The sequence below is a fragment of the Micromonas pusilla genome, assembly GCF_000151265.4.
Source record: "Micromonas pusilla CCMP1545 genomic scaffold MICPUCscaffold_6, whole genome shotgun sequence".
In the NCBI taxonomy this organism is placed as follows: Eukaryota; Viridiplantae; Chlorophyta; class Mamiellophyceae; order Mamiellales; family Mamiellaceae; genus Micromonas; species Micromonas pusilla.
In genome coordinates this window covers 509606-523259 of record NW_003315887.1, presented here as the reverse complement: position 1 = coordinate 523259, position 13654 = coordinate 509606, and the positions used below count along the sequence as shown (strand labels likewise).

The 13654-nt window shown below is 69.3% G+C and overlaps 6 protein-coding genes across 6 annotated transcripts; 2 read left to right on the top strand and 4 right to left on the bottom strand.

Moving 5' to 3' along the window:
• Nucleotides 1-399: 399 nt before the first annotated feature.
• Nucleotides 400-802, bottom strand: MICPUCDRAFT_58768 (uncharacterized protein; the record flags this gene model as incomplete). Its single annotated transcript, XM_003059131.1, has 2 exons — nucleotides 400-591; nucleotides 737-802. 2 exons carry the CDS (start codon nucleotides 800-802, stop codon nucleotides 400-402), a joined length of 258 nt encoding a protein of 85 aa, XP_003059177.1.
• A 239-nt stretch (nucleotides 803-1041) lies between these two features.
• On the top strand, nucleotides 1042-2017 carry MICPUCDRAFT_33883 (uncharacterized protein; the record flags this gene model as incomplete). The annotated part of the gene is made up of 3 exons (XM_003059434.1): nucleotides 1042-1101; nucleotides 1263-1353; nucleotides 1698-2017. 3 exons carry the CDS (start codon nucleotides 1042-1044, stop codon nucleotides 2015-2017), a joined length of 471 nt encoding a protein of 156 aa, XP_003059480.1.
• Nucleotides 2018-2208: 191 nt separating this feature from the next.
• MICPUCDRAFT_18003 (uncharacterized protein) lies at nucleotides 2209-3219 on the bottom strand (the record flags this gene model as incomplete). Its single annotated transcript, XM_003059130.1, has 1 exon — nucleotides 2209-3219. A coding segment is annotated over one exon (1011 nt), but the record flags the coding sequence as incomplete, so codon positions are not given.
• An 852-nt stretch (nucleotides 3220-4071) lies between these two features.
• Nucleotides 4072-5499, bottom strand: MICPUCDRAFT_58764 (uncharacterized protein; the record flags this gene model as incomplete). The annotated part of the gene is made up of 1 exon (XM_003059129.1): nucleotides 4072-5499. The coding sequence occupies one exon, from the start codon at nucleotides 5497-5499 to the stop codon at nucleotides 4072-4074; it is 1428 nt and encodes a 475-aa protein (XP_003059175.1).
• A 398-nt stretch (nucleotides 5500-5897) lies between these two features.
• Nucleotides 5898-9102, top strand: MICPUCDRAFT_58763 (uncharacterized protein; the record flags this gene model as incomplete). The annotated part of the gene is made up of 2 exons (XM_003059433.1): nucleotides 5898-8068; nucleotides 8256-9102. 2 exons carry the CDS (start codon nucleotides 5898-5900, stop codon nucleotides 9043-9045), a joined length of 2961 nt encoding a protein of 986 aa, XP_003059479.1. The 3' UTR covers nucleotides 9046-9102.
• Nucleotides 9103-9528: 426 nt separating this feature from the next.
• MICPUCDRAFT_69523 (uncharacterized protein) lies at nucleotides 9529-12252 on the bottom strand (the record flags this gene model as incomplete). The annotated part of the gene is made up of 1 exon (XM_003059128.1): nucleotides 9529-12252. One exon carries the CDS (start codon nucleotides 12250-12252, stop codon nucleotides 9529-9531), a length of 2724 nt encoding a protein of 907 aa, XP_003059174.1.
• Between the last annotated feature and the right edge of the window lie 1402 nt (nucleotides 12253-13654).

The window sequence follows — 13654 nt, the reverse complement described above, 5'->3', positions numbered from 1 at the left end:
GCGACAGCGTGCTGTCGTCGTTCGAGCTCGACGGCTCGAACAAGTGGGCGTCGCTCGGCTGGTCCGCGTGTTCGCTGCCGTTTTTCATCCTGACGTTTTACCTCGGCGTCCGGTGCGTGAAGCACGAGAAGCGATGATCGAGCGGCGCGCGTCGTCGGCGGCGGCGGTCGCGACGCGAGCGGGTGTGCATACGGGGGGGGAGCGGCTGGCGGCGGCCGCGGGTTTGTTTTTTTTGTCTGCCGCACTGTGGGTTTCTGGTTTTCGAGCGCGTAAATCGTAATAAGAGACGACGAATCGTTTTGTCCTCGCGACCCGCCTACAGCACGCTATCACGCGACCAACCACCGCGAAAGAATGAAACGAAGGAACCGACGATTCCCTTCCCTCGTCGTCGAGATCTCACCGCCTCGGGCAGTCCTGGCACGCCTTCGAGACCGGGCGCTCCGGGTGCACGCACTTCGCCTTGGCCATCTCGTGCGTCGTCGCGTCGTTGGACTTCTCCTCGCACGTCAGAGGGCACTTGAAGTCTTCCGCCTTGACGACGGGGGTGGTCTCCTTCGCGGCCGCGAGCGCGGCGACGGCGCGCTTCGTCTGCGCGGGAAGGATGGACGAGGTGGACGAGGGAACGCGTCAGGACCGAAACGAACGAGCGAGCGGGTGGACGAAAAAGTGCCGGTTCGACGCGGCGCGGGAGACGCGAACGGAACGACGCGCGGGAGCGGGAGCGCGCGCGCACCGTCGCTCTCTTCGCGACCGCGGAGGCGCGGACGGGGGTCGTGAGGAAGGCGGTCGCGGCGGACATCGTTTTCGAGTGAGCGTGCGCGTGCGTGAGCGCGCGTGCGATGACGTGTGTCGACGCGGCGGAGACGACGCGAAGCGAAACGGTGGCCGTCGATTTCCTATGCCCGAACAGCTGCGCGGCGCGCTCCGGTTTCTGCTCGGCTCAGGCGCGGAAAAACCCTAGCGAGACGACTGCCTTTTTCTTCGCGTGCGTCCCCGTGCGCGCGGTCTCTTACACCGGCGCTCCCGCACGTGTTCATCATGGCGGCCGAGCAGACTGAGAAGGCGTACCAGAAGCAGCTCGGCGTTAACGCCGGGTGCGTCCTCGCGCACGATTTCGCGTCGCCGCGTCGCTCGCGCGTCGTTTCCGACGCGCGACGACGACGCATCGTCGTCTTTTCCGCTCCGCTGCCGCGCAACTCGACGCGCGTTCTGACGCCATCGCCCGCCTCCTCCCTCGTCTCGTCATCAGGTTCGCCAAGTCCATTAAGAACAAGGCGCCCGGCAAGGCTGGCACCCGCTATTACAAGTCCGTGGGTCTCGGTTTCAAGACCCCGCGCGAGGCTATCGAGGGTGCGTGCTCGCTCTCCGTCGTCGCGCGATGCGCGTCTTTTTCTCGCTAGGGCTTGCGCTCGTTCGGGGGCGGGGCCGCGAGGGATCGAGGGCGCGGGTCGCGACGCGCGCGCGCGTCGTGATCCGCCCCCGTCGCCCCCGTTCAGATCGCGCGATGGTCGATCTTCTCGCGCGCGGCGGCGGGAAGACGCTCGCGTCTCTCCCGCGCGCGCGCGCGTCGCGACCAGCGCGCTCGGTCGAGCCCCCCCATCGTCGGCCGATCTTGGAGCGAACGCGATTTGATTTTTCTCCTCCTCCGCCCGTATCTCACCTCGTCCCTTCATCGCTCTTCTCTTCTCGCACAGGCACGTACATCGACAAGAAGTGCCCGTTCACCGGCAACGTCTCCATCCGCGGCCGCATCTTGACCGGCACGGTGAAGTCGTACAAGATGAAGCGCACGCTCATCATGCGAATGGATTACCTGCACTACATTCAAAAGTACCAACGGTACGAGAAGCGACACACGAACATCGCGGCGCACATCTCCCCGTGCTTCCGCTGCTTCGAGGGCGACACCGTGGTCGTCGGGCAGTGCCGCCCGCTCTCGAAGACGGTCCGGTTCAACACCCTGAAGGTGATCCCGTCCGGGTCCAAGGCTGGCAAGTCCTTCGCCGCGCACTGACGGAGTCGCCGGGGGGCGAAACTCAATGCGGCGGCGTTCGCATCGGGGGGGGCGTCTCAGCGCGAGGGCGATGAAGGTTTTCGTAGATATCCACACCTAGTCGTGGGTGGTTGAAATGACACGCATCGCGCCAAGGCGCAACGTTAATTAAACGCTCGAGTCGGCCAGCTAGAGTCTACCTCGGCTCGTTCTCACGCGCTCCCGTACTTCTCGCTCCAGTCCGCGTACCTCTGGAGGTGAAGCGCCGCGGACGGCTTCGAGACCTCCCTCGCGCGCATCGCGTCCTCTCTCGTGATCGCCCCCACGCGCGGCGTCGTCGGCGTCGTCGGCGCGCGCGCCCTCGCTCGCGCCCGCGCCCGCGCCCCCCCGGCCCCGGCCCCGGCCCCGTCGTCGTCGTCTTCCGCCGTCGCCGCCATCGCCCGCCGCAGCGGCCGCATCGCCATCTCCTTGCACAGCAGCATCACGTCCGCGCCCGAGTACCCCTCCGCGCTCGCCGCGATCTCCTCCACGCTCACGTCCGCGTCCATCGCGTGCGGCTTCAGGAGCGTCGAGATCATCCGACGCCGCGCCGCCTCCGTCGGAAGACCGACGAGCACGCGCTTCTCCAACCGCCGCAACAACGCGAGGTCGAGGTCCCACGGCAGGTTGCTCGCGCACAGCACGAAGACCCGAGGGCCGTCGGCGGTCTGCGTCGTCGGGCTCGATCTCGCGAGGCCGTCCATCTGAATCAAGAGCTCAGTCTTCATCCGACGCGAGGCTTCGTGCTCGCCGCCGCCGCCGCCGCCGCCGCCGCGCGCCGACATCAACGCGTCGATCTCGTCTAGGAAGATCGTCGACGGTCCGTAGTGCCTCGCGAGGTCGAACAGCACGCGGACGAGCTTCTCGCTGTCGCCGCGCCACTTGCTCACGACCGTCGACGCGCTCACGTTGAAAAAAGTCGTCCCGCACTCGGTCGCGACCGCCTTGGCGAGCATCGTCTTTCCCGTGCCCGGCGGCCCGTAGAGCAACACGCCGCGCCACGGCGATAGTAACCCCACGAACAGCTCCGGGTGCCGCGTCGGCATGACGACAGCCTCGCGCAGCAGACGCTTCGCGTCGTCTAAGCCCGCGATGGAGCCGAACGGGACGTTCGGGTTCCCGGTGAAGATGTCCCTCGTCACCGCGCTCGCCAGATCGTTCAACTCCGCGACGCCGAAATCCGGCGGCGGCGGGAGCTCCGCAGCCCCGTCCCCGCGGGAGCTCGTCGCCCTCGCGCTCGCAAACGTCTTCGTCGACGACGACGTGATGGATAAGCCCGCGAGTCCGAGCCCGTTGACCGCGGCACCGTCCGCGTTCGCGTCGTCGCCCCCCTTCGCGGCGACGCCGACGCGCGGTCGCCGTCCTCGTTGTTGGTGCTTCGGCGGCGGCGGCGGAGCGGCCGCCGCGCGTTCCGCTCGCGCGTGCTCGTGCGGCGCGCGCCTCCCCGAGACGGACGGCGTCGGCGGCGCGTCGTCTTCTCTCCCCGACCACCGCGTCACGAGCGCGGGGTACTCCCCGCGCGCGGAGACGTGGTGGTTCTCCACGTCCTCGAACACGCGCTCGAGCGAGACGTCGCTGGCGGCTTCGTAATCGTTCAACGGCGCGGACGACTCGCGCGTCAGCGTCCCCGCGGTGTCGACGTACCCGTTATCGCGCAGGTACTTGAGCAGAAGGACCTGCGCGTTCCGCGTGCGCTCCTGCGGGACGGCGGTTCGCGCGCGGACGGAGGGCGGAGGGACGGTGAGGCCGGCCGGAGGGGGATCGGACGCGAGGCGCGAGATGCCGAGTTTAGTTAGGGGGCCGCGAGCGGGCGACGAAGTGACGGTCCATCCGGAGACGCGACGTCGCGCGCGCACCTTGGCGCGCTTCTCCTCCGCGTCCTTCACGAGCGTCGCGACCTGCGCGGACTTGAGCGCGGCCATGGCGTCGCGTCGTGACCCCGCCGCGCCGCGCCGACGGGAGTGAACGCCGACCGAGGATCGCCCGCGGAAGTTTCACCGACGAAAGACGCGCAGCTCGGACTTCAAATTCATCGACTACATCTGCACCCCCACCGCCTCGCCCTCCAAGTTCATCTCCCCGACGCCAACCTTCCCGACGCCGTCCTCGCCCCAGTTCGCCCACGAGTTCATCATCAGCCAGTACGGGTCCTTCGTCTCGTCGTCGAACCCCCACCCGATCAGCTTGGTCGCGTGATCGCCCAGCCCGCTGCGACCCAACGCCGCGTCCGCGACGCGATATATTCCCGTCTTGTGCGCGTAAAAGTCGTCGTGCACCGTCCCGAACGTCACCGCGATCGACCCGTGCGCGTGGATCTCCCTCGCGACGCACGCCCAGTCCCCGGCCGGGCACGCCACGGCGCCGGTCGTCGGGTACGCCTTCTCGAACGCCTCGCCGTCGTCGCACGCGGCGGGACACGACGCCGCCTCCGCCTCCGGGTTCTGGCACGGGTGCTCGCACGGCTTGAACTGATACCCGAGGCACGGCTTCCTCTTGTTGGTCTTCTCGGTCTTCTTCGACGGCGCGGACGGCGACGCGGCGGCGGCCGCGGACGCCCGGTCGTCCCCGCGGTCCGTCTCGCCTTCGCCTTCCCTCGCGACCGCCGCCGCCGCGTCATCCGCGTCGTCCGCGTTGGAATCCGAATCCACCTTGCTCTTCGACTCTTCGAACGGCACGCCAAGCGTCCTCGCCTCGTCCAGCGTCGCGCCGACGCTGCCGCCGCGGCAGCCGTTCTGCCCCGCGTTCCCGTGGTCCACCGTGCACGCCAGCGTGAACTGCGCGCTCATCCGTCGTCTCTCCGCGCCGTTCGTCTTCACGCACAGCCTGTCGTTCATCACCTCCGTCGCCGCCATGGCCCAGCACGAGCCGCACTCGCCCTGGTCGCGCACGCCGCCGATGAGCGCCGCGCACGCGGGGAACGCGACGCGCGCGTCGAAGTCGCGCGGGAGGCCGACGGAGGGCGGGTCGAACGCGCGGCGCATCGCGTCGATCTTGGCTCTCAGCTCGTCCGCGGAGAGGTCCGCGTCCGAGCCGACGCCCCAGCCCTCGGGCGCCGCGTGCCGCGTCTTCGGATTCCCTCCGTCGGATCCGCCCCCTCCCGATCCGCGCGCGTCGGTCGCGCCGAGCGCGGCGCCGCTCGCGAGCGCCGAGAGCGGCGCGTCGCGCGACGACGCGGGCGATCGCCGCAACGCGCCGAGCGAGGAGACGCGAGGTGTCGTCGACGCGGACGGCGGCGCGGTCGGACTCGACGCGACGAGGACGACCGCGACGACGCACGCCGCGACGACGCACGCCGCGACGAGCGCGAGCGCGCGCGACGACGAGATGTAGATCGAAGACCACCGCGTAGCGGCCCCCCCCCCGTCCGGCGCCGCGTCCGCGCGCGATGGCGCGCGCCTCGGAAGAAGCGGCGCGGCGGACGCGCGCGAGGGCGCGCCGCGCGCGGGGATGAACGGCGAATCCATCGTCCGCCCGCGCGGTGGTGGACGAGCGCGCGTCGAGGAGTGACGCGCAGCGCGCGCGCCCTCCCGTCCGCGTAGGGAAGGTGTTACACAGCCCGCCTCTTCAAACCGACTGGACGACTCTTCGAGCTCGTCGTGATCGATGCCGAGACGAACGAAGCCGCGAGCGCGTCGCCTCATCACACGCCGACGCGCGGGCGACGACCGAACCGACCCGCCGCGCGTGGGTCCGTCGTCAACGCGCCCTCGCGAACGACCGCGCGCGCGATCGCGGACGGAGGACGGGCGGGGGGCGCGGCGACGCGACCCGATCTCGAATCGCGACGAGCGGGGCGCGCGCGCGTCGAAGAAGAACTCAGCCACCGTAGTCTGACAAGGCGCCTTCCGGAGAGAGAGCGACGATGGCGGACTTCTTCGCGCAAGCGGAGGAGCTCAACCTCGTCTCCGCGGCGCACAACGCGGAGATCGACGGCGTGAAGCTGAAGCACATGTCGACGTCGCAGCTCGCGTCCGCGGCGGCGACGCGAGGGATCGCGATGGGCCCGCGCGCGTCGCTCATCCGCGCGCTCGCGTCGCACGCGCGCGCGAACGACCCGGGCGACGCGCGCGTATCCGACGACGCCGACCCCGACGCCCCGTCGACGCCGCCGCTTCGACTGAACGAGATGTCCGAGTTCGGCGCCGCGCCGGGCGCGGGCGACGCGCGCGACGCGTACGTCGTCGGCGCCGCGGCGGTGACGTGGGAGGACGAGGTGTACGTCTACGGCGGGCTCACCCCGGACGGCGAGTTCGTGTCCTCGATCACGCGCTGGAGCGCCGCGACCGCGTCCGTGGAGGTCAAAGTCGCGGGCGCGGCGGCGGACGACGGCGACGGCGACGGCGACGGCGACGGCGACGGCGCGGCGCCGCCCGGGCGGTACAATCACACCGCCGTCGTGAGCGAGGACGCGATGTACGTGTTCGGCGGGCAGGGGCGGTACGGGTGCTTAGACGACCTGTGGCGCTTCGACTTCGTGACTTCGCGGTGGACGCGGATCGATCGCGGCGAGACGAAGGGCGCGCCGCCGCCGCCGCGCGCGGGCCACTGCGCGTGCGTCGGCGCGGCTGGCGGCGCGCGCGGCGCGCGCGTGATGTTCGTGTTCGGAGGCTCGAACCCGGTGGGACCGGACGGCGCGGGGAGCGTGTCCTACGACGACCTGTACGCGTACAACCTGCGATCCGACGAGTGGCTCGCGGTGGAGACGAAGTGGAGGAAACCTCGAGGCGGCGACGGGTGCGCGATCGCGTCCTTCGGCGGCGTGATCTACGCGCTGTCGAGGTCGGAGCTCGGCGAGTCGATGCACGCGTGGTGCTTGGAGCTCGACACGAGGCGAGGGAGGCCGCGGTGGACGCAGGCGGGGCGGGCGGGGACGCCGCCGACGCCACGGACGGATTACGTCGCCGCGACGTACGGCGTCAACTGGCTCGTGCACGGCGGCCGCGCGGTGAACGGCGCGAACGGCGGCGGCGGCGTCCTCGGGGACTGCTACGCGTTTCACTTCCCGTCCGGGGAGTGGGCGAAGCTCGCGGAGGACGCGGAGGCGGACCGGCGGTGCTGCCACGCCGGCGCGGCGATCGACGGCGCGTTCGTGCTTCTGCACGGGAAGAGAGGCGCCGTCGGCGACGACGCGCGCGGCGACGCGCGCGGCGAGGGGGACGACGCGGGCGCGGACGGAGGCGACGAGAAGGATCCGGGCCCGTGCTTCGCGGTGAATCTGGATCAGTACCTCCCGTTCCCGGAGGCGTCCGATTCGATGATGAACACGTCGGTGGTGCCGTCGAACGCGGGCTCGGACGACGAGCGCGACCCAACGACGACGCGGGGGAACGGCGACGAGTACGCGCGAGAGGCGAGCGCGTTTCTGCGAAGCCGGAGAGCGACCGAGAGCAAAGTCGCCGCGCGCGACGGCGTGCTCCACGTCAAGTGCGTCGGCGGCTCCGACTTGCTCGCCGCCGACCGCATCACGAAAAAGAGCGATCCGTACCTCATCCTCCGCTGCGGCTCCGCGCGGTTCAAGACGAAGATCAAGTCGCGGACGCTGAGGCCGACGTGGAACGAGACGTTCGAGATCCCGGTCTCGGCGACGCAGCGACTTTCCGGGCGCGTGTCGTTCGAATGCCGCGACCACGACAAGATCGGCAAGGACGACTTCTTAGGCACCGCGACGCTGAAAATTTCCGACGTCCCCGAGGACGGCGCGACGCGAGAGTACGCGCTGTCGCTCGAGGGCGTGAACCGCGGGACGATTCAGTGCGAGGCGCGGTTCGAACCGACCGGGCCGCCGCTCGACGCGGGTCAGCTCGCGAAGGATGAAAACGCCGACGACGAAGAAGAGGTGAACGACGTCGCGATGAGCTCGGACGACACGAAGACGACGAACACGTCGAAGAGCGAAAAAGCCGAAGAGATCGCGCCCGCGGACTCGAGTCATTCGCCGGCGACGACGCCCGGGCGATTCGACGCGACGGAAGAGCCGACGGACCGCGCGGTGCCGCTGACCACCGCCGCCGCGCTGAACCGCCGCGGGCTCAGGTGTGTTCTATACACTGGTTCCCATACGACCGCGTTCGCGTGGTGAACGCCGATCCTTAAGGACTTTTCCCGGCGTTTCTCTCCGCCCAGGGTCCCTCGCTTTCAATCCCCGCCCTCGACGCCTTTCAACTCCATCTGACGCCTTTCAACTCCACCCCGATATTCGCTCGTATGGAACGACCCTCAGGCAGACGAAGCGGCGAGGCGGCCTCGTCGGCGGCTCGCTGCACGTCTCCGGACACGTCGGGTCGCATCGCGAGGGCGACGTGCGCTTGATCCCCGGCGCCGGGAAGAGCGGCGTCACGCTGCACGCGCACGCGGACGTGCTCGCGGCGGCGTCGCCGGCGCTCGAGAGCCTGCTCCGCGCGTCCCCCGCGTTGGCCGCGGCGACGCGACGCGTCGACGTCATCGAGCGCGTTTCGTCGCGCGCGCACCCGCTCCTCCGCGCGTGTTTGCACGTGATCCTGTACGCGATGCACGCGCTCGCGGTCTTCGCGACGTTCGCGGCGAGGGACGCGGCGCGGTGGGCCGTCGCCGCGTACTCGCTGTCGTCGGACGTCGCCAAGCCGCGCGAGAAGACGCTCGTGTTTCCGGATTTGGACGCGCGGACGATGACGGAGATGCTGCGATGGATCTACCGCGTCCCGCTGCACCCGCCCGTGGACGCGCTTTGCGATTTGCACGCGGCGGCGACGAAGTACGAGATCGACGGGCTCGCGGCGTACGCGCGGCGGCGGCTGCGGAGGGACGCGGACGCCGACGCGTGCGCGGGGGCGGCGAAAATCGCGCGCGACGCCGGCGACGCGAAGCTGTGGTCCGTCGCCGTTCGACGCGCGCGCAGGGACTGGGCCGCGGTCAGGGTCGCGGAGGGGTTCCACGCGCTTGTCAGGGAGGACGCGGAGGCGGCGCGGGCGTTCACGCTGGCGGTGCACTCGACGATTCAGTTGGCGAGCGAGGGCCTGGACCAGTTATTATGAGACGATCGGTATAAAATGTTCTAAAATTTGACTCAAAAAGCAGGGTTAACAATCAGCCTGATGTGTTGGAGCTTTTTGGAACGCACTCCTGCTCCAGCCACAGGAACCGAACGGAACCCTAATAACGGTATGACGAGCTACTCGCTCCACCGACCCACATCCCTCAATTTCACCCCGAAGCTCCTAAAAATTCCCAACTTACTTGTGCAAAACGAATAGGGCGATGACTAACTGAATACTGTATATACTGACGCTTGTTGTATGTATATTACGATCGATCGTCGCGTCCCGTCGCCGTCACCGCTGCGCGGCGATCCTCGCCTTCGCGCGCTCGATCACGTCGTCGACGTCGACGCTCTCGGTCACCGGCCGGCGGTTCTCGTCCCCCCTCGCGCGAGAAGACGTCTCCTAAGCATCATCAATCGACGCAAAAAACGCGACGTCCAAACTTCGTTCGTTCGCCGCGCGCACGATTCGTCGCGTTCACGCCATGGACTCCCAGCCCATGCTGAACATTTGCTGCACCAAACGCATGCTGAGCTTCGGGTCCGCGATCACGGTGAAACCGCCGTCGGTGCCGGAGACGACGAGGTTCGTGTTATCCCCCGTCAACGCCATCGACGCGACGCCGACGCCGGACAGCCCGTGGAGCTCCCACACGTGAACCAATCTGAGGTCCGGGAGCGTGAACACGGCGACGCCCGCGGGGAGGGTTCTCGCGGGAGACTTCGGCCCGCCCGGCGTCGCGCTCGCGCCGCCGCCGGCTTCCGTGCCGACGACGCAAAATTTTCCATCCGCGGTCGTCGTCATCGCCGACAGCGGCGGCAGCGCGTGCTCTAAACGCGCCTCCGCGACCACCTCCCCGCTCGTGAGCGCGCCGACGCGCAGCTTGTGCCGCTTGCGCTCCCACGCGATGAGGACGCCCTCGGGAGAGATCGCGAGGAGCTCGCCCTTCAGCTCCGGCGACGCGCGTAAAAACACGCCGCGGAGCAGACAGTGCGTCGTGCACCCCCCGCGCGGGGACGCCGCGACGGCGACCCCCAGGTCCGTGTTCACCGCGACCGCGGCGATCGCGTCTCGGTGGCCTTTCAACACGAAGTGCGGGCCGGTCAAGACGCCGTCTCCGTGCGACGGCGCCCCGGACGTGCGCTCCGTGCTGGAGACCTTTTCGCCGCCGCCGCCGCGCGCCAGCTGTGCGTCGCCGCCGGTGATCCCCGCGAGCGCGCGCGCCTCGCGCGTGAACGACCGACCGGCGTTCGCCGCGCCGCAAGGCGCGCCGACGAGCCCGGCCGCGACCGCGGTCGCGGCCGCGCTCTGCTCCCCAGCGAAGTAATCGTCCGGCGCGTGCCCGCGCGCGCCGCCGGGCGCGAGCGCGGGATGGTGCGACGAAATATCCCCCCCCGCGAACGACGCGCCGGAGTACCCGTATCCGCCGCCGCCGACGCCGGCGATGCCCATCCCGCCGCCGAGCGACCCGCCGCCTTCTCTGCCGCCGCCGCGTGTTTGCGATCTAAACGCGTCTGATCCGCCGCTTCGTAACGTCCACACCGCGATGGACGAGTCCTCGGACCCGGTGATTAAAACGCGGCCGTCGCTGGAGAGCGCGAGCGCGGTGACGCGTCCCGCGTGCGCGCCGCATTTCGCGGCGGCGACGGGCGCGCCGGCGACGTCCGAGCGGTACACCTTCACGCCGCCGTCGACGTGGCCGCCTGTGAGGATGTACTTCCCGTCCGGCGTGACCTCGCACGGGAAGGTTGTCGCGCCGAGCGGCGTTTCCGTCACCGCGGCGGCGTCGATGTCGCGGACGCCGCCGGCGGACGCGCGTTTCTTCGCGTCCTTCAACGTCGCCGCGAGCGCCGGGTCAAGCGTCGCGCGCAGCGGCGCCGGGCCTCGCGCGCTGTCGCCGCCGACGCTCGCGCTCGAGGTCTTCCCGCCCGCGCGACCGAACGCGCGCATGAACCCAGCGAACGCGCCGCTCTCTCGCGCGGGCTGGAACGTGAACGGCAGCGACGCGTTGTCCGGGGTGTTGGGCGAGAATTTATGCGTCAGCGCGTTCAAATCCGCGGTGACGGCGACGATCCGCCCCGGCGTCGCGGCCACCTTCACGAGCGGCACGCCGCCGCCGGAGGCGACCGGGATGGAGATCGGGTACTTGCACGCGGTCTTAGGGTTCGAGAGTAACCAGTGCGAGCCGCCGAACGTTTCGTCCTTGGACAGACGCGGCGGGTGCGGACGCGTCGTGAGCCGCGACGGCGTCTGCCCAAAGTTTGCAATCTGATCGCGCGTCGACGACAGCAAAACCGGGTCCGTGATCGACTCCATGTCCACGTTCCCTTCGTACGTGAGGTAGTAAAAAACGTTCTTGGCCTTCTCCGCAGCATTTCCTCGCTGTTTACACCCGAACACGAGATCGATCCACAGGTGGAGGGTGTTGCTGACGTGTTCGCTCTCGAGCGCGGCGCGGTTTTTCGCGACGAAATCAAACGGACTCGACGCCCATTTCGGGAGCTTGACGTCCCCTAACGCCTCGCCCGTTTGCGTTTTGCCAAAATCGACTTTGTTCACGTTCTGGAACATCTCCGGGAGGTAGAAAAATTCGGGAATCAGCTCTTTCACGTCGGACATGTCCGAGTTCACGCCTTTCCACGCGGTCGGGATGTCGTGAAACAGCCGGTCCGCGTGGTCGAATTTGTTCCCCGCGAGTTGCCGAGACAGCGTCGTGAACGGCTCTAAACACCGCAGGTAGAACAAAACGATCCCGGCGCTGCTGTAGTGCGATCCGTAGTGAAACTTGGGGATGTCCGGGTCGTCGAACGCGTCGTAGCGCTCCTCGAACCGCTCTAAACGCTTCTCGTTCAGCGCGCCGACGGGCTTGGACAAGTCGCGAAACGTCTTCGGGTCGTTAAAATCGAGCGTCTCGGATTCGTAATCCGCGATGACCCACGGAAACACCGGATACTGCGTGATGTCGTTGTACGTCCGCCCAGACATCGTGTTCAGCGCCATGAGGTAGTCGAAGTTGCTAATCTCCCTCCGGCACCACCGCTGCGTGAGGTTCGACTTCCGGAATAATGCTTCGGGGCCGCCGTTTCCCGCGTACGGTTCCATCCGCGCGCAGTGCTTCTTCTCCAACCCAGCGATCGTCGAGTACACCCGCGCGCGCTGCTCGCGCGTCCGCACGTCTATGAAATACGCGGATCTGTCCATAAGAAAGATCTCCAACGCGCTGCGTTTGAGTAAGTACCGCCGCGTCTGCACGGAGTGGACGATGTCTAACGGCCAGCGCCACTCGTGCCCGCCCGCGGCGGCGGTGACGCTGACGCCGTCGCCGAACGCGTCCAACAGATGCGCGTCGTCGTCCGCGGGTTGGAACGTAACGTTCGAATCGGTTGCGTTACCTTCTTGCGGCTGCGGCGCGTTGCACTGGAAGATGATCGCCCGAGTGGTGATCTGTAAACGCCCGGGCGCGACGCCCGTCGGCGTGACGATGTCCGCGTCGCACTGAAGGATGAGCGAGCTCTCGTCGCCGTTGCCGCCTCGCGGCGGCGGCGGCGGCGGCGGTCGCGGCCGCGATCATCATCTGCTCCTGGCGCTCGCGCTCTTCCTCCTCGCGCCGCTTCTCCGCCGCCTCGGCCGCTTCCACGGCCTCCGCGGCCTCCGCAGCCTCCGCCGCGGCCGCCTGCGCGCCGGCGTACGGAAGACGAGGCTTCTCCGTTGTCGCGTTCGCGACGTCGCCGCCGCCGTCGTTCGCCGACTTCCCCCGCCACGACTGCGCGGCGTACGACGACTTGAGCTGATACCGCCGCCGCCGCGCGGTCTCCGTCGACGCGACGCTGAGAGAGTACCCCTCGTCCCCCTCCGACGGCGCGACGCGCGCGTATAAAGCCCCGCTGGCGCGCGCGGCGGCGGCGAAATCTTTCCATCGTTTCTCCCCGCGCGCGTCGCTCGCCGCCGCCGCCGCCGCCGCCATCCCTCGCCGAGACGACGACGCGTACAGCACGCGCCGCCACTTCGCGGCGATCGGGACGTCGCCCGGCGGCCCGCCTCTCTCCCACGCCACCGCGAAAGCCGCGCGCGCGTCCTCGCGCGCGCGGACGACGACGCGTTGCGACGACCATCGCGCGCGCGTCGCGTCGCGTCCGAGTTGACGCGCCGTCCGGACGCCGCAATCGCCGCCGCCGACGGCGGCGGCGGCGACCGCCGCCGCGACGGACGCGTCCCCCGCGGTCGCGGACGCGAGCGCCGCGGCGACGGACGCGCTCCCGAGGACACCGATCCACGGTGGCGTCGTGAGCGCGGCGACGGCGGCCGCGGGCGGCGACGACAACGCCGCGCGAATCGCGGACGCGTCTCGCAGCGCCGCGCCCGCCGCGGCGGCGGCGGCCATCGTCCCGGACCCGTCGTCGACGTCGTCCGAACACGCGCTCGCGACGGCGGTGCGCCACCTCCCGAGCAGCGCGAGAAGGTACGCGCACGTCGCTTTCGCGTGCGCGGGGAGAGTCTTTCCACCACCACCACCACCACCTCCGTCGTCGTCGTCGTCGTCTCGCCGCCGCGCGGCGGACCAAACCTCGTCGAACAAGGCGCCAATCTCCGCGAGCGGCGGGTC